The following is a 27,167-nucleotide window of genomic DNA, read 5'->3' on the forward strand; positions in this document are numbered from 1 at the left end:
GAGGTCAGGGATCAAGACTGGGTGGAAGACGATGCAGGGGACGATGAGGTCCTAGACCCCACATGGAATGAAGGTCGTGCCACTGACTTTCACAGTTCGGAGGAAGAGGCAGTGGTGAGACCGAGCCAACAGCGTAGCAAAAGAGGGAGCAGTGGGCAAAAGCAGAACACCCGCCGCCAAGAGACTCCGCCTGCTACTGACCGCCGCCATCTGGGACCGAGCACCCCAAAGGCAGCTTCAAGGAGTTCCCTGGCATGGCACTTCTTCAAACAATGTGCTGACGACAAGACCCGAGTGGTTTGCACGCTGTGCCATCAGAGCCTGAAGCGAGGCATTAACGTTCTGAACCTGAGCACAACCTGCATGACCAGGCACCTGCATGCAAAGCATGAACTGCAGTGGAGTAAACACCTTAAAACCAAGGAAGTCACTCAGGCTCCCCCTGCTACCTCTTCTGCTGCTGCCGCCTCGGCCTATTCTGCTGCTGCCGCCTCGGCCTCTTCCTCCGCCTCTGGAGGAACGTTGGCACCTGCCGCCCAGCAAACAGGGGATGTACCACCAACACCACCACCACCACCTCCGTCACCAAGCGTCTCAACCATGTCACACGCCAGCGTTCAGCTCTCCATCTCACAAACATTTGATAGAAAGCGTAAATTCCCACCTAGCCACCCTCGATCCCTGGCCCTGAATGCCAGCATTTCTAAACTACTGGCCTATGAAATGCTGTCATTTAGGCTGGTGGACACAGACAGCTTCAAACAGCTCATGTCGCTTGCTGTCCCACAGTATGTTGTTCCCAGCCGGCACTACTTCTCCAAGAGAGCCGTGCCTTCCCTGCACAACCAAGTATCCGATAAAATCAAGTGTGCACTGCGCAACGCCATCTGTAGCAAGGTCCACCTAACCACAGATACGTGGACCAGTAAGCACGGCCAGGGACGCTATATCTCCCTAACTGCACACTGGGTAAATGTAGTGGCAGCTGGGCCCCAGGCGGAGAGCTGTTTGGCGCACGTCCTTCCGCCGCCAAGGATCGCAGGGCAACATTCTTTGCCTCCTGTTGCCACCTCCTCCTTCTCGGCTTCCTCCTCCTCTTCTTCCACCTGCTCATCCAGTCAGCCACACACCTTCACCACCAACTTCAGCACAGCCCGGGGTAAACGTCAGCAGGCCATTCTGAAACTCATATGTTTGGGGGACAGGCCCCACACCGCACAGGAGTTGTGGCGGGGTATAGAACAACAGACCGACGAGTGGTTGCTGCCGGTGAGCCTCAAGCCCGGCCTGGTGGTGTGTGATAATGGGCGAAATCTCGTTGCAGCTCTGGGACTAGCCAATTTGACGCACATCCCTTGCTTGGCGCATGTGCTGAATTTGGTGGTGCAGAAGTTCATTCACAACTACCCCGACATGTCAGAGCTGCTGCATAAAGTGCGGGCCGTCTGTTCGCGCTTCCGGCGTTCACATCCTGCTGCTGCTCGCCTGTCTGCGCTACAGCGTAACTTCGGCCTTCCCGCTCACCGCCTCATATGCGACGTGCCCACCAGGTGGAACTCCACCTTGCACATGCTGGACAGACTGTGCGAGCAGCAGCAGGCCATAGTGGAGTTTCAGCTGCAGCACGCACGGGTCAGTCGCACTACAGAACAGCACCACTTCACCACCAATGACTGGGCCTCCATGCGAGACCTGTGTGCCCTGTTGCGCTGTTTCGAGTACTCCACCAACATGGCCAGTGGCGATGACACCGTTATCAGCGTTACAATACCACTTCTATGTCTCCTTGAGAAAACACTTAGGGCGATGATGGAAGAGGAGGTGGCCCAGGAGGAGGAGGAGGAGGAGGAGGAAGAGGGGTCATTTTTAGCACTTTCAGGCCAGTCTCTTCGAAGTGACTCAGAGGGAGGTTTTTGGCAACAGCAGAGGCCAGGTACAAATGTGGCCAGCCAGGGCCCACTACTGGAGGACGAGGAGGACGAGGATGAGGAGGAGGTGGAGGAGGATGAGGATGAAGCATGGTCACAGCGGGGTGGCACCCAACGCAGCTCGGGTCCATCACTGGTGCGTGGCTGGGGGGAAAGGCAGGACGATGACGATACGCCTCCCACAGAGGACAGCTTGTCCTTATCCCTGGGCAGCCTGGCACACATGAGCGACTACATGCTGCAGTGCCTGCGCAACGACAGCAGAGTTGCCCACATTTTAACCTGTGCGGACTACTGGGTTGCCACCCTGCTGGATCCACGCTACAAAGACAATGTGCCCACCTTACTTCCTGCACTGGAGCGTGATAGGAAGATGCGCGAGTACAAGCGCACGTTGGTAGACACGCTACTGAGAGCATTCCCAAATGTCACAGGGGAACAAGTGGAAGCCCAAGGCCAAGGCAGAGGAGGAGCAAGAGGTCGCCAAGGCAGCTGTGTCACGGCCAGCTCCTCTGAGGGCAGGGTTAGCATGGCAGAGATGTGGAAAACTTTTGTCAACACGCCACAGCTAACTGCACCACCACCTGATACGCAACGTGTTAGCAGGAGGCAACATTTCACTAACATGGTGGAACAGTACGTGTGCACACCCCTCCACGTACTGACTGATGGTTCGGCCCCATTCAACTTCTGGGTCTCTAAATTGTCCACGTGGCCAGAGCTAGCCTTTTATGCCTTGGAGGTGCTGGCCTGCCCGGCAGCCAGCGTTTTGTCTGAACGTGTATTCAGCACGGCAGGGGGCGTCATTACAGACAAACGCAGCCGCCTGTCTACAGCCAATGTGGACAAGCTGACGTTCATAAAAATGAACCAGGCATGGATCCCACAGGACCTGTCCGTCCCTTGTCCAGATTAGACATTAACTACCTCCCCATAACCATATATTATTGGACTCCAGGGCACTTCCTCATTCAATCCTATTTTTATTTTCATTTTACCATTATATTGCGAGGCTACCCAAAGTTGAATGAACCTCTCCTCTGCCTGTGTGCTAGGCCTAAATATATGCCAATGGACTGTTGCAGTGGTGGGTGACGTGAAGCCTCATTCTCTGCTATGACATGCAGACTGATTCTCTGCTGACATGAAGCCAGATCCTCTGTTACGGGAGCTCTCTCCTCTGCCTGGGTGCTGGGCCTAAATTTATGACAATTGACTGTTGCAGTGGTGGGTGACGTGAAGCCTGATTCTCTGCTATGATATGAAGACTGATTCTCTGCTGACATGAAGCCAGATTGTCTGTTACGGGACCTTTCTCCTCTGCCTGGGTTCTGGGCCTAAATTTATGAAAATTGACTGTTGCAGTGGTGGGTGACGTGAAGCCTGATTCTCTGCTATGATATGAAGACTGATTCTCTGCTGACATGAAGCCAGATTGTCTGTTACGGGACCTTTCTCCTCTGCCTGGGTTCTGGGCCTAAATTTATGAAAATTGACTCTTACAGTGGTGGGTGACGTGAAGCCTGATTCTCTGCTATGATATGAAGACTGATTCTCTGCTGACATGAAGCCAGATTCTCTGTTACGGGACCTCTCTCCTCTGCCTGGGTGCTGGGCCTAAATTTATGACAATGGACTGTTGCAGTGGTGGCTGACGTGAAGCCTGATTCTCTGCTATGACATGCAGACTGATTCTCTGCTGACATGAAGCCAGATTGTCTGTTACGGGACCTCTCTGCTCTGCCTGTGTGCTAGGCCTAAATATATGCCAATGGACTGTTGCAGTGGTGGGTGACGTGAAGCCTCATTCTCTGCTATGACATGCAGACTGATTCTCTGCTGACATGAAGCCAGATTGTCTGTTACGGGACCTCTCTGCTCTGCCTGTGTGCTAGGCCTAAATATATGCCAATGGACTGTTGCAGTGGTGGGTGACGTGAAGCCTCATTCTCTGCTATGACATGCAGACTGATTCTCTGCTGACATGAAGCCAGATTGTCTGTTACGGGACCTCTCTGCTCTGCCTGTGTGCTAGGCCTAAATATATGCCAATGGACTGTTGCAGTGGTGGGTGACGTGAAGCCTCATTCTCTGCTATGACATGCAGACTGATTCTCTGCTGACATGAAGCCAGATCCTCTGTTACGGGAGCTCTCTCCTCTGCCTGGGTGCTGGGCCTAAATTTATGACAATTGACTGTTGCAGTGGTGGGTGACGTGAAGCCTGATTCTCTGCTATGATATGAAGACTGATTCTCTGCTGACATGAAGCCAGATTGTCTGTTACGGGACCTTTCTCCTCTGCCTGGGTTCTGGGCCTAAATTTATGAAAATTGACTCTTACAGTGGTGGGTGACGTGAAGCCTGATTCTCTGCTATGATATGAAGACTGATTCTCTGCTGACATGAAGCCAGATTCTCTGTTACGGGACCTCTCTCCTCTGCCTGGGTGCTGGGTAGTGTTGAGCGCGAATATTCGAAAAGCAAATTTTTTTCGCGAATATCGCAACTTCGCGATTTCGCGAATATTTCGAATATAGTGCTATATATTCGTAAAAACGAATATTCGTTTTTTGTTTCCCCCCCCCCCCCACAAAATTACAGTACACATATAATTGATTGTTTCCCAAAGGTCCAACAGCTCAGATCTTACTCACATTGCCTAGAAAGTGATTGAGGCGCGAATCTTCGTAAGGCGATTTTATTAGCGCACATGCGAATATCGGCACGTCCCAGAACAGAGGCAAAGGGCTTTGCATTCATACATTAGTGAATTGAGTTGCGAATCTTCGTAAGGCGATTTTATTAGCGCACATGCGAATATCTACACTTGTCCCAGAACAGAGGCAAAGGGCTTTGCATTCATACATTAGTGATTGAATTGAGCTGCGAATCTTCGTAAGGCGATTTTATTAACGCAAATGCAAATATCTACACTTGTCCCCAGAACAGAGAGGCAAAGGCCTGTGCATTCATATAGTATAGCACCATATTCGCGAATACGTAGAACTTCGTAAAATTCGATTTACGAATATTCGTATTTTTTATTTTACTTTCCACCTTACAGATTACATTGATCTGTACTCTGTCAACTACTGTCATCACCCCCCACTGTATCTCGATTGATTCCCAAAAGTCTCACATTCCCTAGAAAGTGATTGAGGTGCGAATCTTCGTAAGGCGATTTTATTAGCGCACATGCGAATATCTACACTTGTCCCAGAACAGAGGCAAAGGGCATTGCATTCATACATTAGTGATTGAATTGAGTTGCGAATCTTCGTAAGGCGATTTCATTAGCGCACATGTGAATTTTGCATAGCATATGTATTATGCGATAATTCGAATTATCGCATATGCGAAATAATAACGAATTTGAATAATCGCGAATATTTTACGAATATTCTTTCGAATATTCACAAAATTTCGCGAATTCGAATATGGGACATGCCGCTCAACACTAGTGCTGGGCCTAAATTTATGACAATGGACTGTTGCAGTGGTGGGTGACGTGAAGCCTGATTCTCTGCTATGACATGCAGACTGATTCTCTGCTGACATGAAGCCAGATTGTCTGTTACGGGACCTCTCTCCTCTGCCTGGGTGCTGGGCCTAAATATATGCCAATGGACTGTTGCAGTGGTGGCTGACGTGAAGCCTCATTCTCTGCTATGACATGCAGACTAATTCTCTGCTGACATGAAGACAGATTCTCTGTTACGGGACCTCTCTCCTCTGCCTGGGTGCCGGGGCCTAAATATCTGAGAATGGACTGTTCCAGTGGTGGCTGACGTGAAGCCTCATTCTCTGCTATGACATGCAGACTAATTCTCTGCTGACATGAAGACAGATTCTCTGTTACGGGACCTCCCTCCTCTGCCTGGGTGCTGGGCCTAAATATATGCCAATGGACTGTTGCAGTGGTGGCTGACGTGAAGCCTCATTCTCTGCTATGACATGCAGACTAATTCTCTGCTGACATGAAGACAGATTCTCTGTTACGGGACCTCCCTCCTCTGCCTGGGTGCTGGGCCTAAATATATGCCAATGGACTGTTGCAGTGGTGGCTGACGTGAAGCCTCATTCTCTGCTATGACATGCAGACTGATTCTCTGCTGACATGAAGCCAGATTCTCTGTTACGGGACCTCTCTCCTCTGCCTGTGTGTGTGCTGGGCCTAAATATATGCCAATGGACTGTTGCAGTGGTGGCTGACGTGAAGCCTCATTCTCTGCTATGACATGCAGACTGATTCTCTGCTGACATGAAGCCAGATTCTCTGTTACGGGACCTCTCTCCTCTGCCTGTGTGTGTGCTGGGCCTAAATATATGCCAATGGACTGTTGCAGTGGTGGCTGACGTGAAGCCTCATTCTCTGCTATGACATGCAGACTAATTCTCTGCTGACATGAAGACAGATTCTCTGTTACGGGACCTCCCTCCTCTGCCTGGGTGCTGGGCCTAAATATATGCCAATGGACTGTTGCAGTGGTGGCTGACGTGAAGCCTCATTCTCTGCTATGACATGCAGACTGATTCTCTGCTGACATGAAGCCAGATTCTCTGTTACGGGACCTCTCTCCTCTGCCTGTGTGTGTGCTGGGCCTAAATATATGCCAATGGACTGTTGCAGTGGTGGCTGACGTGAAGCCTCATTCTCTGCTATGACATGCAGACTGATTCTCTGCTGACATGAAGCCAGATTCTCTGTTACGGGACCTCTCTCCTCTGCCTGTGTGTGTGCTGGGCCTAAATATATGCCAATGGACTGTTGCAGTGGTGGCTGACGTGAAGCCTCATTCTCTGCTATGACATGCAGACTAATTCTCTGCTGACATGAAGACAGATTCTCTGTTACGGGACCTCCCTCCTCTGCCTGGGTGCTGGGCCTAAATATATGCCAATGGACTGTTGCAGTGGTGGCTGACGTGAAGCCTCATTCTCTGCTATGACATGCAGACTAATTCTCTGCTGACATGAAGACAGATTCTCTGTTACGGGACCTCTCTCCTCTGCCTGGGTGCCGGGGCCTAAATATCTGAGAATGGACTGTTCCAGTGGTGGGTGACGGGAAGCCAGATTCTCTGCTATGGAACCTCTCTCCAATTGATTTTGGTTAATTTTTATTTATTTAATTTTTATTTTAATTCATTTCCCTATCCACATTTGTTTGCAGGGGATTTACCTACATGTTGCTGCCTTTTGCAGCCCTCTAGCTCTTTCCTGGGCTGTTTTACAGCCTTTTTAGTGCCGAAAAGTTCGGGTCCCCATTGACTTCAATGGGGTTCGGGTTCGGGACGAAGTTCGGATCGGGTTCGGATCCCGAACCCGAACATTTCCGGGATGTTCGGCCGAACTTCTCGAACCCGAACATCCAGGTGTTCGCTCAACTCTAGTAGAAACCCTTTAAATATCAGAAATAAGTGTCTGGTTATGACATTACTTAATTCTCTAAGGATACGGGGGTGTATGCATCTGGTCCTGGCGATTTGTCTATTTTTAATCTTTTTAGGACGCCCCTGTACTTCTTCCTGGGTCAGACAGGGCACTTTTAATGGGGAATTTGCATTTACATTCTGCATTTCATCTGAAAGTTTATTTTCCTCAGTGAATACAGTGGAGAAAAAATGTTTAATAGCTTTGCTTTCTCCTTATCGCTCTCATTACTCTGCAGAGGGCCGACACCTTAAGATTTATACTTTTTTCCATTTATATAATTGTAGAACATTTTATGTTTAGTTTTGCTCTTTTTGGCAAGTAATCTCTTGGTCTCTAGTTTTGCTGTTTGCATTTGTTTTTTACATATTCAATTTTTTTCCTTTTTCAGTGTTTCCTCACTGCCCTCCTGTTTTAGTGATTTAAATGCTTTTTTGTCATTTGTTGGATTTCTTTACAGTTCTAATTATCCACATTGGTTCCTTATCCTTTTATTCCCTTAAAGTTGTACCTATCACAATTAGATTTTAGGATGCTTTTAAAAATATCACATTTTGTGGCTGTATTTTTATTTTTGAGGACTTTGAACTGGTGTAGGAAGGAGGGGTTTGATGTGTCAAGTTAGAAATGGCTACATCTGTGTGTATACAAACAGTATATATGTGTGTGTGTGTGTATGTGTGATATATATATATATATATATAAAGGAGCTTACCTTCTGAAATTTCAATGTATTTCTAGAACACGACAAGCACCGTTTATGTAAGAGTGCAGACTATATGAACTTACACTTCAAGGTCAAGTGGCTATACAATGAATATGTGACAGATCTTCCATCTTTTAGGAACAAGGTCCCTGAATACCCTGCGTAAGTATAAAATAGAAATTCAAGTATAAGATTTCTTCACTCTGTCCATTGCTCAAATCACAGGGCCTAACACAAAAGATGTATTGCAATGTAAAATACAGCTTTCTGTCACACACTATTCTTAATGTTTCTGCAGTTGGTTTGAGCCATTTGTTATTCAGTGGTTGGATGAAAATGAAGAAGTTTCTCGGGATTTCCTTCATGGAGCCTTGGAAAGAGACAAAAAGGATGGGGTTAGTGCAGAAATAATTTTCTAATTACATTTACAAATAGTGGTATGCTTCTCCTGAAAATGACTGTCGCTAAACTAAGCCATGTTGTATTTTACATATTTTTATGGTCAAAGGCAGTGGAGAATCTTAGAGTGCAACTTGAATTCCCCCATGGAATAAGAATTCTGGAACATGTATTTTTATGAAGCTACAGTATGTTGTGATATTCCTTTATTATTCCTGCTAGAAGTTGCATGTGGAATACAATGTTGTGAGTGGTGACAGGTCCTCTTTAAGGCTACAACTACATGTTAGTATGTCCAAATGAGTAGGAAGCACTGTGTTGTAAATGTCCATATTGCCTACTGTGCTGGCTTGATTAATTTTTCCGTTGTATTATGCACTGCTCATATCCAGGGGTTACAACCACCCTGCAATCCAGCAGTGATGGCCATGCTTGCACACTATAGAAAAAATTCCTTTACACACACTCCCATGGTCCTGGTCCTAACTACTAGAGAGGCTGGCATATTTTCTTATATTGTGCAAGCAGGGCTGCAGCTAGATTGCAGGTTGGTCGTAACCCTTGGAAATGAGAAGTGTATACTGTGATGGAAAAATGAATCAAGCCAGCAAAGGAAGCAATGTGGACAATCACAATACATTAGTAAATACCTTATATTAACTTTACATAGTAAATGTAATTTGCTGATGTAAGAAAACACTTTTAAAGCTCGACTATTGTTATTTATTTATTTTCGTTTTTTGATCTTGACATTTCAAAGTCAATCTTTTTTTTCTATTTTTCTGTTAACATAGCCGTATGAGGGCTTGATTTGTACTGGACAAGTTGCATTTTTTAATGGCACCAGTTTAGTATACATCTGGTCAATTGCTTAAATATTGAGGTGAGCCAATCTTCCCAAAAATTTATCAGATGAACCCAAAGCTTTTCAACATCACTTTGGATAAATCTAGTAAAACAGCACACAGTTCCATTTTACTACACATGACAGTGGGAAAAAGCACTAGGGAGAAAGAAGGATTCTTACATGACCCTCAGAGGAAGTGGGGAAGGAGGGGGGATTGTCCTGATTGTCTCACAGGCTAACAACCTGGATGAGCAGGCAGGGAGGTACCCTTGCAGAATGAGCAGAATGTTATGCTGTGTTGAGGTATGAATGAGGGTGGATGGATATGTGAGTGTCTGACAGAAAACAATCTTAGGAACAGTGTACAATCACAATCAAACTTCTAGGGAGTAGCAATACAAGTATAAAACACATGTTTTACAATCCAGAGGGTGTTTTAAATCCGACTGAAAACATCTCCTGTTAATTTTTTTTTTTTGTCAAATAGCAATTAGATTTAAGCAAATCGAAGTTGACAAAGTGGAATTACATCAGAATTTCAGGAAAATTTTGATTTGCACCGAATCCGAATTTCCTCCCGCTTCGTGGTAATAAATCACAATTTTTCCTAAAATGCTTGCTGCACGTGTTAGGACATGTAGCAAAGAACTCTAGGAAGGAGGTATCACCCACAATGCCATGCATGCAGCCAATCAGCAGCCAGCCAGCCCCTGTGATGTCACAGCCATATAAATATCCTCAGCCATTTTGGATTCAGCCATTTTCCAGTGTACTTAGTGCAGGGAGAGATGTCAGCAGGTGCTAGGGAAAGTGGTAGAAAAGACTTTAAAACTTTTATTTTGCTGTAGAGTGGGGATCCAAATTGCCATTATACAGCTCTGTAATTCCAGAAAACCGTTCTTGATATTGGGGTGCAAGTGCTGTTTGACTCAGCCATAAACAGGGTTTATTACAAGGAAATATTTCTATGTCTTTTAAATACATAAAGGGAATCAACAAAGTAAAAGAGGAGAGAATATTTAAAAGAAGAAAAACTGCTCGGCTTCTGTGTCTGAGCGGGTCATGTGACGCTGGCCACGTCACATGACCTTAGCCTTTCACTATTTATACAGGCAGCCTGCTGGCCACAGGTTGCCTGCGATTTTGGTCCTGTGGCTAACTGCTATTACTTTGTGCTTCTGCTACTCTGGATTTTGACCCTTGGCTTTTGTTCCTGACCCGACCTCGTCTGCCCTTGTTTACTGACGTGACCTCCAGGTTTGACCCTCGGCTTGTACTCTGACCTGTCCTTGCTATTCCTTGTGTACTGACGTTACCTCCTGCTTTTACCCTAGGCGTGTTTGTTTACCGTCCTTGTTACCCCTGCTCGCCTACGTTAGTGTTGATCTCTGGCATTTCAGTATTGCTCCTGACACTTTACATGATTTCGGATCCATCTGCAGGGTTCCCTCCTACTGCCTCTGCCTGGCTATATTCTGTCTCTGTCCGCTCTGCCTCTCTGCACTTATAGAGGTTAGGGACCGTCGCCCAGTTACGCCCCGTCACCTAGGACGGGTAGTGTAAGTAGGCAGGGACAGAGGCGTGGGTGGCAGCTAGTGGGTGCACTTCCTCTTCCCCACTCCCTAGTGCATGACAGAATCACAGGCCTTATATCCCTATGGACCCCCTGCAGAGCCTTACTGACCATGTCCAGAACCTGGCCCAGATTGTGCAGAATTTAAGGGAGAGGTTGCAACTCCAAGAATCCGCTCAATCTCTCCCTACTTCTGATCTACCTGTACTTCAGGTAGAACCCCATGTCAAACTGCCTAGGCGTGTTTGTTTACCGTCCTTGTTACCCCTGCTCGCCTACGTTAGTGTTGATCTCTAGCATTTCAGTATTGCTCCTGACACTTTACATGATTTCGGATCCATCTGCAGGGTTCCCTCCTACTGCCTCTGCCTGGCTATATCCTGTCTCTGTCCGCTCTGCCTCTCTGCACTTATAGAGGTTAGGGACCGTCGCCCAGTTACGCCCCGTCACCTAGGACGGGTAGTGTAAGTAGGCAGGGACAGAGGTGTGGGTGGCAGCTAGTGGGTGCACTTCCTCTTCCCCACTCCATAGTGCATGACAGAATCACAGGCCTTATATCCCTATGGACCCCCTGCAGAGCCTTACTGACCATGTCCAGAACCTGGCCCAGATTGTGCAGAATTTAAGGGAGAGGTTGCAACTCCAAGAATCCGCTCAATCTCTCCCTACTTCTGATCTACCTGTACTTCAGGTAGAACCCCATGTCAAACTGCCTAATAGATTTTCTGGGGACAGCAAGTGTTTTTTGACCTTCAAGGAGGGTTGTAAATTATACTTCCGCCTGCGGCCCATTTTGTCTGGGTCCGAGCCGCAAAGGGTGGGAATTGTTACAAGGGGACCCTCAAGAGTGGGCATTTTCTTTGCCTTCCGACTCTCAGTGTCTTAGGCCGGTTGATGCATTTTTTCAGGCCCTAGGGGTCCTTTATGATGAACCTGACAGAGCATCCTTAGCTGAGTCCCAGCTTAAGTCCCTAGTCCAGGGTGATCGGCCGGTTGAGGATTACTGCACTCAGTTTTGTAAATGGTGCGTTCCTTCTGGCTGGAATGAACCGGCACTAAAAAGGCAGTTCAGGTCTGGACTCTCTGAGAAACTTAAGGATATGCTGGTGTGTTATCCTTGTACTGAGTCCTTAGAGGACACTATGACCCTAGCTATTAGATTGGACAGACGTGTTGGGGAGAGACAGCGGGAACATTTCTTTCTTTCACAGACTGTCCCTAACCCTGATTCCGTTCCAGTGGGACTCAGTGTGGAAGTGCCGACTGAAGAACCTGTGGAATTAGGTATGACCAGAAGGGAACAACGCCGACAACAAGGTACCTGCTTCTACTGTGGTGGCACTGATCATTGGGTCCGTCAATGTTCTAAGATTCCTGCCTCAGAAAGGTCATCCATTCCTGCGAGATCCAAAGGCAAGGTACTTCCTGTGGTGGTAAGAAAAAAGTTGCTGGTTCCCATTACTGTTGTTTTGGGGACTAATAAGGGTTCAGGTAATGCTTTTACTGATTCCGGTTCTGCCGCTAGCTTTCTAGATCTAGGGTTCACCCTACAAGTGGGAATACTAGTGTTAACCTTGTCCAATCCTATAAGTTTTGTAGGGAAGTAGATTTGTGGGGAGTAGATACTGGAGAATTTGCCAGTTGAAGTTGTCTTAGGAATGCTGTGGCTCCAAGTTCACAACCTGACCATCAACTGGGCAATGGGGGAATTAGAAAGGTGGGGTCCTAACTGTTCCTCTTGTGTATCCTTAGTGTTAGCGGGGGGTGTTTCTAGTCCTATGGCCATTCCTTCATATATTGAGGACTTTTACAATGTTTTTTCTACCTCCGAGGTTGAGGAACTTCCACCCCATAGGTCTTACGATTGTGCTATTGAGTTGGTGCCGGGATCCAGGTTTACCAAAGGTCGTATTTTTAACTTGTCTGGGCCAGAACATGGTGCAATAAAAGATTATATTAAAGAGAGCCTAAGTAAGGGGCATATCAGACCATCTACTTCTCCTATGAGGGCTGGTTTCTTTTTTGTTAAAAAGAAGGACAGTGGCCTCAGACCCTGTATTGATTACAGAGAATTGAACAAGATCACCGTTAAAAATCAATATTCCCTCCCTTTGATTCCTAACTTGTTCAATCAGGTTCTGGGATCATCATGGTTTTCTGAACTTGATTTAAGAGGGGCATATAACCTGATTCGTATCAAGGAGGGAGATGAGTGGAAAACTGCCTTCAATACTCCGGAGGGACATTTTGAGTACGAATGCCATTCGGACTCAGTAATGCCCCAGCAGTTTTTCAGAATTTTATGAATGACATCTTCAGGGAATTTATCAGCAGGTTTATGATTATTTATCTGGATGACATCCTTATTTTCTCTGCGGATTGGGATTCCCATATGTCCCGTCTTAAACTTGTGCTCGAAGTTCTCAGAGAAAATAAGCTATCCGCCAAGTTAGAAAAATGTGTGTTTGGGGTACAAGAGATATTGTATCTGGGTTATGTTCTTACCCTTCACTCATTTAAGATGGATCCGGGGAAGGTGAGGGCTATCCTGGAGTGGGTGAGACCATCTTCCCTCAAGGTATTACAGCGTTTTTTGGGGTTCTCGAACTATTATAGAATTTTTTTTTTTTTAAATTCTGTTATTGCCAAGCCTCTAACCGACCTAACCAAGAAGGAGGCAGATCTTGTTAATTGGCCGACTGAGGCCATTGAAGCCTTTGAAACTCTTAAGAAGTGCTTTCAAGATGCCCCAATCTTGATTCAGCTGGATCAGGAGAGACCTTTTGTGGTTGAAGTTGATGCTTCTGAGGATGGAGTGGGGGCGGTTCTTTCTCAGGGATCACCTAAGCTCACCAATCTAAGACCCTGTGCTTTTTTTCCCCATAAATTTTCTTCTTCTGAAAGGAATTATGACATTGGGAATTGTGAATTACTGGCCATTAAGTGGGCATTTGAGGAATGGCATTTTTGGAGGGGGCCAAACACTGTGTCACGATTTTCACTGATCATAAAAATCTATTGTTCCTTAAGTCTGCTAAATGTCTCAATTCTAGGCAAGCCAGGTGGGCTTTGTTCTTTACTAGGTTTAACTTCTCTATCACTTTCAGACCAGGAAGTAAGAATATTAAGGCTGATGCCTTATCTCAAAGTTTTTGTGCCTTCCAACCTCCTGACACGCCTCCTGAGCCCATCTTACCAGCTAACATCATCATAGCATCGGTGTCTGCTGACCTCTCTTCGGAGATTAAATCTGCACAACATCTCGCTCCTGCACGAATGATAACCCACAGATAAGTTATTTGTTATGGGCCATTTCCGTCTCTGACTTCTGGGTGAGTGCCATGATTCTGTGCTCTGTGGACATCCTGGTGTTGAAGCCACTAAGGAATTGGTATCTAGAACCTTCTGGTGGCCTACATTATTTAGGGACATCAGTTCGTATGTGTCCGCCTGCGAGATGTGCAAGGTCCAAAACTCCTAGAACCTGTCCTGCGGGTGAGTTGCTACCACTGCCTATTCCGAGTAGACCTTGGTCACACATCTCTATGGATTTCATCACTGACTTGCCACCCTCCGAAGGAAGGTCAGTGATCTGGGTAGTGGTAGACAGATTCAGCAAAATGGTACATTTTGTTCCTCTAAGTAAACTTCCTAGTGCCAAGACTTTGGCTTCCTTGTTTACTGATCACATTGTTCGGTATCATAGAATTCCTGAGAATATTGTCTCTGACAGGGGTGTCCAATTTTTTCCAGATTCTGGAAAGCCTTTTGCCAGAGATGCAAAATTTCATTGTCCTTTTCGTCGGCCTTTCATCCCGAGACTAATGGACAGACGGAACGCTTGAATCAGGCTATCGAACAATTCCTTAGGTGCTATACCAGCGTCTGACAACCAGCGTCTGTGGGTGAAATACCTTCCATTGACTGAGTTTGCCATTAACAATCGGGTGAACTCATCCACGGGGGTATCTCTGTTTTACTGCAATTTAGGGTTTCATCCTCGTTTTGGTTCTTGTTCTTCCGTGGCTTCGCCTAACCCTGAGGTGGATGTGGTTACTTCAGACCTGTGCACAGTCTGGGCCCAGGTTCAGTCGAACCTGGAGAAAGCCCAGGGGGTTCAGAAAAAGCAAGCTAACAGGAAACACACTAAGGGAGCTAATTTTGAGGTCGGTGAGAAGGTGTGGTGTGGCTATCCACCAAAAATCTGTCCTAAAAAGGGGTGTCTAGGAAATTTGCTCCACGCTTTATAGGACCATATAAAATACTTAACATTGTTAACCCGGTATCTTTTAAGCTGAAACTACCAGACACGTTTCAAATTCATGATGTGTTCCATAAATCTTTGCTCAAAAAGTATGTTTCGCCTGTTGTTCCTCCACAGGAATCTCCATCTCCAGTGGAGGTTACCCATCAGACAGCATCTGAGACTGAAGGGCTTCAAAAACAAAAAATGTCTTCAAAGACCTTGTCTCCTTGAATGCCACAGAACAGCTCATTTGGACTTTGCAAGAGAGCACCAAACATGGGACATTCAAAAGGTGGAAGAAAGTTTTATTCTCTGATGAGAAAACATTTAACCTTGATGGTCCTGATGGTTTCCAACGCATGACAAGCAGATCCCACCTTAGATGTTTTCTACCCGGCACAGTAGAGGGAGCGCCATAATGGTCTGGGGTGTTTTTTCCTTCAGTGGAACAATGGAGCTTCAGGAAGTGCAGGACTGTAATATATATTTTTCCCCCTAATACACGCCAAAAAGGGCTTTAGAACATATAACTGCATCGCTGAACGGCAAAGAATATATATATTTTTTTGCCACTAATACATGCCAAAAAGGGCTGTATTTTGTCACTTCACCACACAATGGCTAATAAGCCCCTTTTTTTTGCCACTAATGCATGCCATAAAATGAGGTGGCAGCAGCATCTGAAAGCCAGAGAGTGACACAATGGGCCTCCACCTCCACTCCTCCATTTCAACGCACAAGTATACCAAGAACATCTGTATAAAACTGGCACAGGATAAAGTTTATTCTCTATATATATTGCATATGTTTATATATCTTTATATAATTTTATTTGCGGTTCAGCGGTGCAGTTATGTTCTAAAGCCCTTTTTGGTGTGTATTAGTGGCAAAAAAAGCAAGGGCCTATTTGGCGTTCAGCAGTGCCGTGCAGCAGTGCAGTTATATGTTGTAAAGCCCTTTTTGGCGGGTATTAGTGGCAAAAAATATATTTATTAGCCATTCAGCAGTGCAGTTATATGTGCTAAAGCACTTTTTGCATGTATTAGTACCAGAAAAAAAGTATTTGCCATTGTGTGGTGAAGTGAGAAAATTAGAGCCCTTATTGGCGTGTATTAGTGGCAAAAAAAAAAGTATTATTTGCATTTCAGTGATGCAGTTATATGTTCTAAAGCATTTTTTGGCATGTATTAGTGGCAAAAAAAGGCTTATTAGCCGTTCTGTGGTGCAGTGAGAAAATTACAGCCCATTTTGATGTGTATTAGTGGCAAAAAAAGTAAGGGCCTATTTTTGGTTCAGCGGTGCAGTAATATGCTCTTAAAGGGATTCTGTTACCTCCCCTCAGCCAAAAAACGATTTAAAAGCAGCCATGCAGCACAGCTTACCTGGATTAAGCTGTGCTGTTTAATCTTGAAATCCGTCCAGCAGTTACTTTAAAAAACGACTTTGATCAATAAGGAAATGCGTCCTGAAGGTGCCCAGAGGGGCGTTTTTTTCTTCCTAGTGAGCCCAGTACCGCCCCTCTTTCAGTGCCCAGCCCGCCTTCCTTGTATTTTCTAACTGCCGCCCCCAGCCTGCCACAGCCTCTCCTGCCTCTCCTCCCCCCGAACGAAGTCTCGCACAGGCGCAGTACCCACTGAGGGCTGCGCCTGTGCGATCATCAGGAGACTGAGGGCGGCAGCTTCATCTTCGTCACTGGGCATGCGCCGAGCCCAGTGACGTCCGATGCTCTCTCTTCCCTGCTGACTGTGGGAAGAGCGAGCATCGGACGTCACTGGGCTCGGCGCATGCCCAGTGACGAAGATGAAGCTGCCGCCCTCAGTCTCCTGATGATCGCACAGGCGCAGCCCTCAGTGGGTACTGCGCCTGTGCGAGACTTCGTTCGGCGTGAGGGAGGGGGAGGAGAGGCAGGAGAGGCTGTGGCAGGCTGGGGGCGGCAGTTAGAAAATACAAGGAAGGCGGGCTGGGCACTGAAAGAGGGGCGGTACTGGGCTCACTAGGAAGAAAAAAACGCCCCTCTGGGCACCTTCAGGACGCATTTCCTTATTGATCAAAGTCGTTTTTTAAAGTAACTGCTGGACGGATTTCAAGATTAAACAGCACAGCTTAATCCAGGTAAGCTGTGCTGCATGGCTGCTTTTAAATCGTTTTTTGGCTGAGGGGAGGTGACAGAATCCCTTTAAACCCTTTTTGGCGTGTATTAGTATCCAAAAAAGTAATGGCTTATTTTTCGTTCAGCTGTGCAGTTATATGTTCTAAAGCCTTCTTTGGTGTGTACTAGCGGGAAAAAATAGGGCTTATTAGCCGTTGTTGGTGAAGTGAGAAAATTCCTGACTTTTGTGGGGTGTTTTAATTTCCTTTTTAATTTTTTGATCTAACAGTATGTTTGACCAATAAGTGCCAGACCCTGCACAGGGGTGTGGCAGCAGGAGTCGCAGCGACAGGCCTGAGCTCCCAGTATCATCTAGCGGTCGTATCTTGACCAGCAACCCAGCGGTTCTTGAATGGTTGACTCGGTCATCCACTTTGTCCCAAGTGACATTAGACACCCCCAGCCAAGAGTCGGTGGGTTCGTCAACCCTTAGTTGGCATGGCCCGGGAGCAGGCCTTATGCCCTCACCTGTCCTGAACCTGCCTCTGTCATTTTCTGTTCCCTCAGCCAGATAAGTATTATATGCTGTGGGATCAGCTCCACTATACAGCGAGGACGAGATACTAAAGGACAGTCAGCAGCTACTGGCCAGCCAAGATGTGGAAGAGGCATCCACTGCTTCCTCCGATAGGCGGGCAAGTAGTGATGAGGAGAGTGGCGTGGGAGCTAGTGTTGCGAGTGGTCAGACTCCTGACCCAGAGACCGTTGAGGAGGACATCAGTGACATGCAGACATTACTCAATGATGATGATGATTATGTAGCCGATCACACCTGGGAGCTGGGTGGCAGCATGCCAGTGAGGCAGCAGTGGGAAGTTTATTTCATATAGCTATTTACATCCACACATTTTTCCATCTTGTGTAGGATGTCTTTTTGTGGTACCTGCAAGCCTCCTCTTCTGTATGCATTTTTGCTGGGGATTGCCATTAGCAACGGGACACAAGTGCAGTATCTGCTCCCCTGGGTATAGATGTATAATTGCATATGGGGTTGAGCACTTCCTACCTTTTGACACCATGCCATTTTTTGTAGTCTAAGTAGCAGGAGCAGCCAGAGAAGCTACAGGGCGATGAGGAAAACTAGGCAGAGGACTGGATTTGGGGCCGCAACTGGCAAAGGTTGCCGTGGAAAAGCTGTTCTGCCCAGCCAGTAATGTGTCATCAGAGAGGGTGTTTAGTGCGGCGGGGGCCATAGTTACCCCAAGAAGAACTTGCCTGTCCACCCAAAATCTGGAGAGACTGACCTTTGTCAAGATGAATCAGGCGTCGATCAGCCAGGATTTCCACCCACCAATGCCTGATGCATCAGACTAGATCATTCATGGTGCCACACCAACACTTTGACAAAAGAGACCTGTTTCTTTTGGCTTCTTTTGATCTCAAAACCTGAAATGGAATATGTTTGCCATCTTGTATTCCTACTTTATACATAAAAATCCATTAAAATAAACCATATATATCTATGTATATTATACATTGTGTCATAAAAATCTCAAAAAATACATAAAAAACGCAGATGCATTTTTGATGCGTTTTTTCTGCAAATTGCGTTTCTGTCTCAATGTTGCTTAACCCCTTAGGGACACAGCCTTTTTACACCTTAGGACCAGGCCATTTTTTGCAAATCTGACCAGTGTCACTTTAAGTGATGATAACTTTAAAACGCTTTGACTTATCCAGGCCATTCTGAGATTGTTTTTTCGTCACATATTGTACTTCATGACACTGGTAAAAAAAAGTTAAAAAAAATATTTTTTTTTGCATAAAAAAATTTCAAATTTACCAAAAATTGGGAAAAATTAGCAAATTTCAAAGTTTCAGTTTCTCTACTTCTGTAATACATAGTAATACCCCTAAAAATTGTGATGACTTTACATTACCCATATGTCTACTTCATGTTTGAATTATTTTGGGAATGATATTTTATTTTTTGGGGATGTTACAAGGCTTAGAAGTTTAGAAGCAAATCTTGAAATTTTTCAGAAATTTACAAAAACCCAATTTTTAGGGACCACTACAGCTCTGAAGTCACTTTGCGAGGCTTACATAATAGAAACCACCCAAAAATGACCCCATTCTATAAACTACACCCTTCAAGGTATTCAAAACTGATTTTACAAACTTTGTTAACCCTTTAGGTGTTGCACAAGAGTTATTGGCAAATGGGGATGAAATTTGAGAATTTCATTTTATTGCCTAATTTTCCATTTTAACCAATTTGTTCCACTAACAAAGCAAGGGTTAACAGCCAAACAAGACTGTATCTGTATTGCCCTGACTCTGCCGTTTACAGAAACACCCCATATGTGGCCGTAAACTACTGTACGGCCACACAGCGGGGCGTAGAGTGAAAGGTGCGCCGTTTGGTTTTTGGAAGGCAGGTTTTGCTGGACTGGTTTTTTGACACCATGTCCCATTTGAAGCCCCCTGATGCACCCCTAGAGTAGAAACTCCATAAAAGTGACCCCATCTAAGAAACTACACCCCTCAAGGTATTCAAAACAGATTTTACAAACTTTGTTAACCCTTTAGGTGTTGCACAAGAGTTATTGGCAAATGGGGATGAAATTTGAGAATTTCATTTTTTTGCCTAATTTTCCATTTTAACCAATTTTTTCCACTAACAAAGCAAGGGTTAACAGCCAAACAAGACTGTATCTGTATTGCCCTGACTCTGCCGTTTACAGAAACACCCCATATGTGGCCGTAAACTACTGTACGGCCACACAGCGGGGCGTAGAGTGAAAGGTGCGCCGTTTGGTTTTTGGAAGGCAGGTTTTGCTGGACTGTTTTTTTGACACCATGTCCCATTTGAAGCCCCCTGATGCACCCCTAGAGTAGAAACTCCATAAAAGTGACCCCATCTAAGAAACTACACCCCTCAAGGTATTCAAAACTGATTTTACAAACTTTGTTAACCCTTTAGGTGTTGCACAAGAGTTATTGGCAAATGGGGATGAAATTTGAGAATTTCATTTTTTTGCCTAATTTTCCATTTTAACCCATTTTTTCCACTAACAAAGCAAGGGTTAACAGCCAAACAAGACTGTATCTTTATTGCCCTGACTCTGCCGTTTACAGAAACACCCCATATGTGGCCGTAAACTACTGTACGGCCACACAGCGGGGCGTAGAGTGAAAGGTGTGCCGTTTGGTTTTTGGAAGGCATGTTTTGCTGGACTGGTTTTTTGACACCATGTCCCATTTGAAGCCCCCCTGATGCACCCCTAGAGTAGAAACTCCATAAAAGTTACCCCATCTAAGAAACTACACCCCTCAAGGTATATAAAACTGATTTTACAAACTTTGTTAACCCTTTAGGTGTTGCACAAGATTTAATGGAAAATAGAGATACAATTTCAAAATTTCACTTTTTTGGCAGATTTTCCATTTTAATATTTTTTTTCCAGTTACAAAGCAAGGGTTAACAGCCAAACAAAACTCATTATTTATGGCCCTGATTCTGTAGTTTACCGAAACACCTCATATGTGGTCATAAACTGCTGTACGGGCACACGGCAGGGCGCAGAAGGAAAGGAATGCCATACGGTTTTTGGAAGGCAGATTTTGCTGGACTGGTTTTTTTGACACCATGTCCCTTTTGAAGCCCCCTGATGCACCCCTAGAGTAGAAACTCCATAAAAGTTACCCCATCTAAGAAATTACACCACTCAAGGTATACAAAACTGATTTTACAAACTTTGTTAACCCTTTAGGTGTTGCACAAGATTTAATGGAATATAGAGATACAATTTCAAAATTTCACTTTTTTGGCAGATTTTCCATTTTAATATTTTTTTTCCAGTTACAAAGCAAGGGTTAACAGCCAAACAAACTCATTATTTATGGCCCTGATTCTGTAGTTTACAGGAACACCCCATATGTGGTCGTAAACCACTGTACGGTCACACGGCAGGGCGCAGAAGGAAAGGAATGCCATACGGTTTTTGGAAGGCAGATTTTGCTGGACTGGTTTTTTTGACACCATGTCCCATTTGAAGCCCCCTTGATGCACCCCTAGAGTAGAAACTCCAAAACAGTGACCCCATTTTAGAAACTACGGGATAGGGTGGCAGTTTTGTTGGTACAAGTTTAGGGTACATATGATTTTTGGTTGCTCTATATTACACTTTTTGTGCGGCAAGGTAACAAGAAATTGCTTTTTTGGCACCGTTTTTTTTTTTGTTATTTACACCATTCATCTGACAGGTTAGATCATGAGGTAATTTTATAGAGAAGGTTCTCACGGACGCGGTGATACCCAATATGTATACAATTTTTTTTATTTATGTACGTTTTACACAATAATTTCATTTTTAAAATAAAAAAAAATGTTTTAGTGTCTCCATAGTCTAAGAGCCATAGTTTTTTCAATTTTTGGGCGATTATCTTAAGTAGGGTCTCATTTTTTGTGGGATGAGATGACGGTTTGATTGGCACTATTTTACAGTGCACATGACTTTTTGATTGCTTGCTATTACACTTTTTGTGACGGAAGATGACAAAAAATGGCATTTTTTACACCGTTTTTATTTTAATTTTTTTACGGTGGTCATCTGAAGGGTTAGGTCATGTGATATTTTTATAGAGCCGGTCAATACGGACGCGGCGATACCTAATATGTATACTTTTTTTTTTTTAATGTAAGTTTTACACAATGATTTCATTTTTGAAACAAAATAAATCATGTTTTAGTGTTTCCATAGTCTAAGAACCATAACTTTTTCAGTTTTTGGGCGATTATCTTGGGTAGGGTATGATTTTTGCGGGATGAGATAACGGTTTGATTGTTACAATTTTGGCGTAGATGCGACTTTTTTGATCACTTTTATTACCTTTTTTGGGAAGTAAGGTGGGCAAAATTCCAATTTCATCATAGTTTTTAATTTTTTATTTTTATGGCGTTCACCTTTCGGGTAAAGTAACATTACCGTTTTATAGATCAGGTCGTTACGGACGCGGCGATACCAAACATGTGTAGGGAATTTTTTTTTTCATTTTTAATCAGTGATAAATGTGTTTTTGGATTTTTACTTTATTTTCACTTTTTTCACTTTTTTTTTTGACCCAGACCCACTTGGTTCTTGAAGATCCAGTGGGTCTGATGTCTGCATAATACAGTACAGTACAATATATATTGTACTGTACTGTATTTTACTTACACTTTGTCTGAACAGATCTATGCTTTCAGCACAGATCTGTTCAGAACCATGGACAGCAGGACGCCTGAGAAGGCGTCCTGTTGCCATGGGAACCTTCCCCGTCTGCTCAGTAGTGTTCAGAACTGCGCAGACGGGGAAGGGTAAGGACGGGGCTTGGGGGGCTGCCTGGAAGCTCTCTCCCTCTCCATTCGGGGGACTGCAAAGGCACAGCAGCCCCCCGATGTCAGCCGTTTATACCAGGGTGCCAGCAATGTGCTGGCACCCTGGTATACCCACTAGATGCCAACGATTACGCAATGGGAGGCCTACTGCACCGCCCGCCTCCCGCACTGCCCGCACCGCCCGCAACCCTCCCCCTGCACCTCCCACCGTGCTCAAATAACTCAGGGGTGCAGGGGGGAGGGATACTGGAAAAAAAATTGAATCCTAAAGTTTCTGATCCCCGCGGTCAGGGACCGCGGGGATCAGAAACTGCAGAAATCGCAGCAAACCGCAGGTCTGAATTGACCTGCAGTTTGCCGCGATCGCTGACATAGGGGGGTCACGGGACCCCCCCGCGCATTTAGCCTAGGTGCCTGCTCAATGATTTGAGCATGCACCGGGTTCCGATCACTGCCAGCCGCACGGCAGTGATCGAAAATGCACAGGGCGTACATGTACGCCCTGTGTCCTTAAGTACCAGGGCACAAGGGCGTACCTGTACGCCCTGTGTCCTTAAGGGGTTAAATAACCTCAATATGGTTCTCTATGAACAGTTTTTTAACCCTCACAAAGGAACTTAGGTTATAACTTGAAATGTTACCTCTGTATTGCGGATCCAAATATATGAACATATAAAAATATATAAACATTTGCAATATATATAGAGAATGAACTTTATCCTGTGCCAGTTTTATACAGATGTTCTTGGTATACTTGTGCGTTGATATGGAGGAGTGGGGGTGGAGGCCCATTGTGTCACTCTGTGGCCTTCTCATGCTGCTGCCACCTCCACACTGCCATTGTGCTACCCTGTGGCCTCCTCCTGATGCTGCTACTGCCACCTCCACACTGTCATTGTGCCACTCTGTGACCTCCTGATGATGATGCTGCTGCCACCTCCACACTCTGTCATTGTGCCACTCTGTGACCTCCTACTGATGCAGCTGATGCCACCTCCACACTGTCATTGTGCCACAGCCTTCTTCTGATGCTGCTGATGCCACCTCCACACTGTCATTGGGTCACTCTGTAGTCTCCTCATGGTCCTTTCACCTCACCACTATGTCATAGGGCCACTCTGTAGACTTCTCATGCTGATACCACCCTCCCTACTTCATGACTGGGACACTATTTGCCTTTCGTTCTGGCTGATATCATCATTTATTTGACCCTTCTTTTTTTTTTTTTATATTGAAAATTTTTATTGTTTTCAATTTTTCAATGCTTAGACATTTTCCAATAAGTAAAGTATACAACAATCCATGTGACATAAACAGAAGCGACAATCACATATCTTGAGATGTCACAGATACAGTTAACTTAAGGGCGATTAAGCCCAACATGACAGGCATTGGCAAAAGAATAAAAGGATCATAGAAACCTTACTAATATGTCAGAGTAAATCCAGACTCGTGGGTATATAAGGTAGGCGACAATGGTGAGAGCGAAGAATTGGGGGGGGGGGATATGTTAATATAGGTAAATAGGCCTCAATCCGAGGAGGGACGGGGGAGACATGGCAATAAAAGGTTTCTATTAAGCTCAGTACCTAAGGAAAGTTTCTATATTGCTTCCAAGGTAACCACGTTTTTTATGAAAGAGGGTCTAGAATGAGACTCCCAGTGTGAAATCTCCTCTAGCCTGTAGATCTGATCTACCTTGTTGGACCAATGTTCAATACTGGGGATATCTGAGGATAACCAGTGAGTTGGTAAGAGCAATCTGGCCGCTGCCAACAGGAGGGCAAAAAGAACTTCTTTATATGGGCCCAGGCCTTCCAATCCGAGTGACAATAAAATCAACTCAGGAGAGCAGGTGAGAGATGACTGACAAATCTGGTTGCATAGTTGGGTTATGGTGTGCCACCATGGGTTAATCAGGGCACATGCCCACCATACGTGTATAAAAGTTCCCTTAACTTTATGACATCTCCAACATAGATCACTGGCTGTTTTACTATATCTGTAGGTTTTGCCTGGGGTCCTGTACCATTGCATAAGGATCTTATAGCTGTTTTCTTGGATGCGTATGCATCTAGATATCTTGAGTGGGAGAATCAGCATTTTAGAGGTTTCTTGAGATGTTAGGGACCTCTGAAGATCTTTTTCCCATTTGCCCACTATTGCAGGTTTAGTAAAGGAGGCGGGGGACTTCAAATGCTTATAAATCTTGGAAATAGCTTTAGGCGGATATCTCTTACTATTCAGCATTTCTACAAACCAATTTGATTCTTCTGGTGAGGGAGGGCTTTTCATTTTGCTAAGTAGTTCTGTTTTAATGAAATGTAACAGGGTGGGGTTATGAATCTGTGTCCCCAGAATTTTGCATATTTCAGAGTCAGGAAGAATGCAGCCATCTGGGCCTAAAAACTGGGCAATGGGGATCACCGATGTCCTAATACATAGCGGACAGCTTTCTTTCAGTTCTTTAGGGGCCAGATCGATTATATCTTTTATAAGCAAAAGTGAGGCAAAAGGCGTCGGAGCCCCAAAGCTGGTCGAGAAATCCCCCCAGACCCTTAGGGTATTGCGTATAAGAGGTTTGGGTATTGAGCTTAGGGTCGGGGGTGGCCTGTCAGCCAGCAAGAGGGCCCTAGGAGAGAAGGGGAGGAGAGCAGTCTCCAATGCGAGCCAAGATTTATAGGAGGGTTCTCTAATCCAATCAATGGCTCGAGAAAGCTGGATGGCATCATATATGTAAGGGAGGACCTGCATCATATATGTAAGTTTTGGCATGATCAGTGACATGAAGATGTTCTTCCTTCCGAACCAGGAGAGATGGGGAGAGTCTAGGGAGTCCATCTGAGCTGTCATAGAGACTAGAAGGGGTTTGTAGTTCAATTGAAATAGATCAGGCAGGTGGGGGGATAATTTGATCCCTAGGTAGGTTAATTGTTGGGTCTGCCAATTGAAAGGCGAGTTAATTTGGAGGGAGGCGATATTGGCGGGGGAAATTTGACCCTTCTTCTGATCTGTCAGAAGGAAGGAAAAATGAGACGCACAACGCATCCTGTCTATGTAGCAGCTGTAAGGCCTGCATGACATGGTTCCTATTTTGCATCAGAATTGGCTTATAATTTGGTAGCCAAAAGCAGGAGTGGGTGCAAAACACAGAAGAAATGCAAATATTCCATTCACATGTCATCTGTTTTGGAACCACTCATGTTTTTTGGGCTTTAACCATACTGATGCATTACTGACCAAATGCTGACCGAGTGAAGGCAGATGCTCCACAGACAGAATCCGTTTTTTGGGGGTTATTGTTCTGACAGATCAGAGGAAGGGCAAAATAATCAGTGACGTCAACACAAACTTACTGCTGACATCCACTCCTCTCTGTTGGGGGGGACTTTACTTGTATAAGTGTTTAATAGAACAGGTTCTATAGAAATGTATGTGAAATCAGTGAATTAGTGTAAAAGGAGTGTGTTCTTTCACACTATAATAGGATCTTGGGCCTCTGCCCAGTTATTTATACCTGGCACTAACATTAACCTGAACGGGTGTAAGGGGTAATAATCTACAGTGTTGGAGAGTCCATCACTTATAGTTTAGACCCCAAATGAAAGAGAGTGCCAGGCCTTGTTACAAGTGTAGTTAGAATGGGAGTACCACTAAACCGTGATAGTTATCAAGAGCAGGAAAGGAAGCAATGTTGTAAAACCTGGATAGTGGGTGCTCCAACGTGGAAGACCCTAAGTAAACCCTGCTCCACAGGAAAGACCGTCTGACAGCCCAATATTCAGAAGTGGTTGACAAAGATGGAGACTGATACAAATGGAATGGAATTAATATGAAAGAATAAATGATGAAATAAATATAAATATAAATATAAATATATATATAGAGGATAAAATATCAAATAAATGATAATAATAATAGAGGTAAGGGATGCCCAATCCAGGACAAAATCACACTCTTAAAAAACACTCACTTCACTGGGGGGGTGGTCACCAGGATAAGCATATGACACCTGTGACTTGAACCCCCCCGGCCAGGATCGTATGTAGAGTCGTAGTGATGAAGGCAGCAGGTAATCCGGTGCTTCTGATCAATCACCTTTATTGTAAAAAATGGCTCGACGCGTTTCGGGGACAATAGATCCCCTTCTTCAGGAGCATTACATAATCAAGTAATAGTAAGACAAACAATTTATACATTAATGGCCCTCAAAAAGGCGCGTTTTTCAAACCGGAAGTGGTGAAGCCGTACTTCCGGTATTTGGAACGCATATGCGTTCCACAATCAAATGGATGAATAAATCTAAAAAATGTAAAATATATGTATAGGTTTACAACTAAATGCAAATATAAATGTATCATCTAAGTCATAGTACCAACTATAGGCACAGTAGAGGGACCGGATCGAGCCTGTCGGATCGGATGGATTGGCACTTCCGCCCTGTGGAACGCATGACGATGCGTCTCACCACCGGGCGGAAGTAGAGGTGGACTGCTGGAACAAATGTCCGGCTAAGCTCCCTGGGGTGCCGCTGATAGCCCCACCAACCTGCGGCGTCCCG

At 45.1% G+C, this 27,167-nt stretch overlaps 1 protein-coding gene across 1 annotated transcript in view; it reads left to right on the top strand.

Moving 5' to 3' along the window:
- The window catches only part of LOC122927160 (protein unc-13 homolog A-like), a 2,447,183-nt gene that overhangs the window by 1,696,945 nt on the left and 723,071 nt on the right, over window positions 1-27,167 (top strand). The window contains 2 exon segments of the mRNA XM_044278759.1: window positions 8,105-8,231; window positions 8,368-8,464. Of these exon segments, the coding sequence (XP_044134694.1) occupies window positions 8,105-8,231; window positions 8,368-8,464 (224 nt within the window).

This window comes from Bufo gargarizans, chromosome 1 (genome assembly GCF_014858855.1).
Source record: "Bufo gargarizans isolate SCDJY-AF-19 chromosome 1, ASM1485885v1, whole genome shotgun sequence".
Lineage (NCBI taxonomy): Eukaryota > Metazoa > Chordata > Amphibia > Anura > Bufonidae > Bufo > Bufo gargarizans.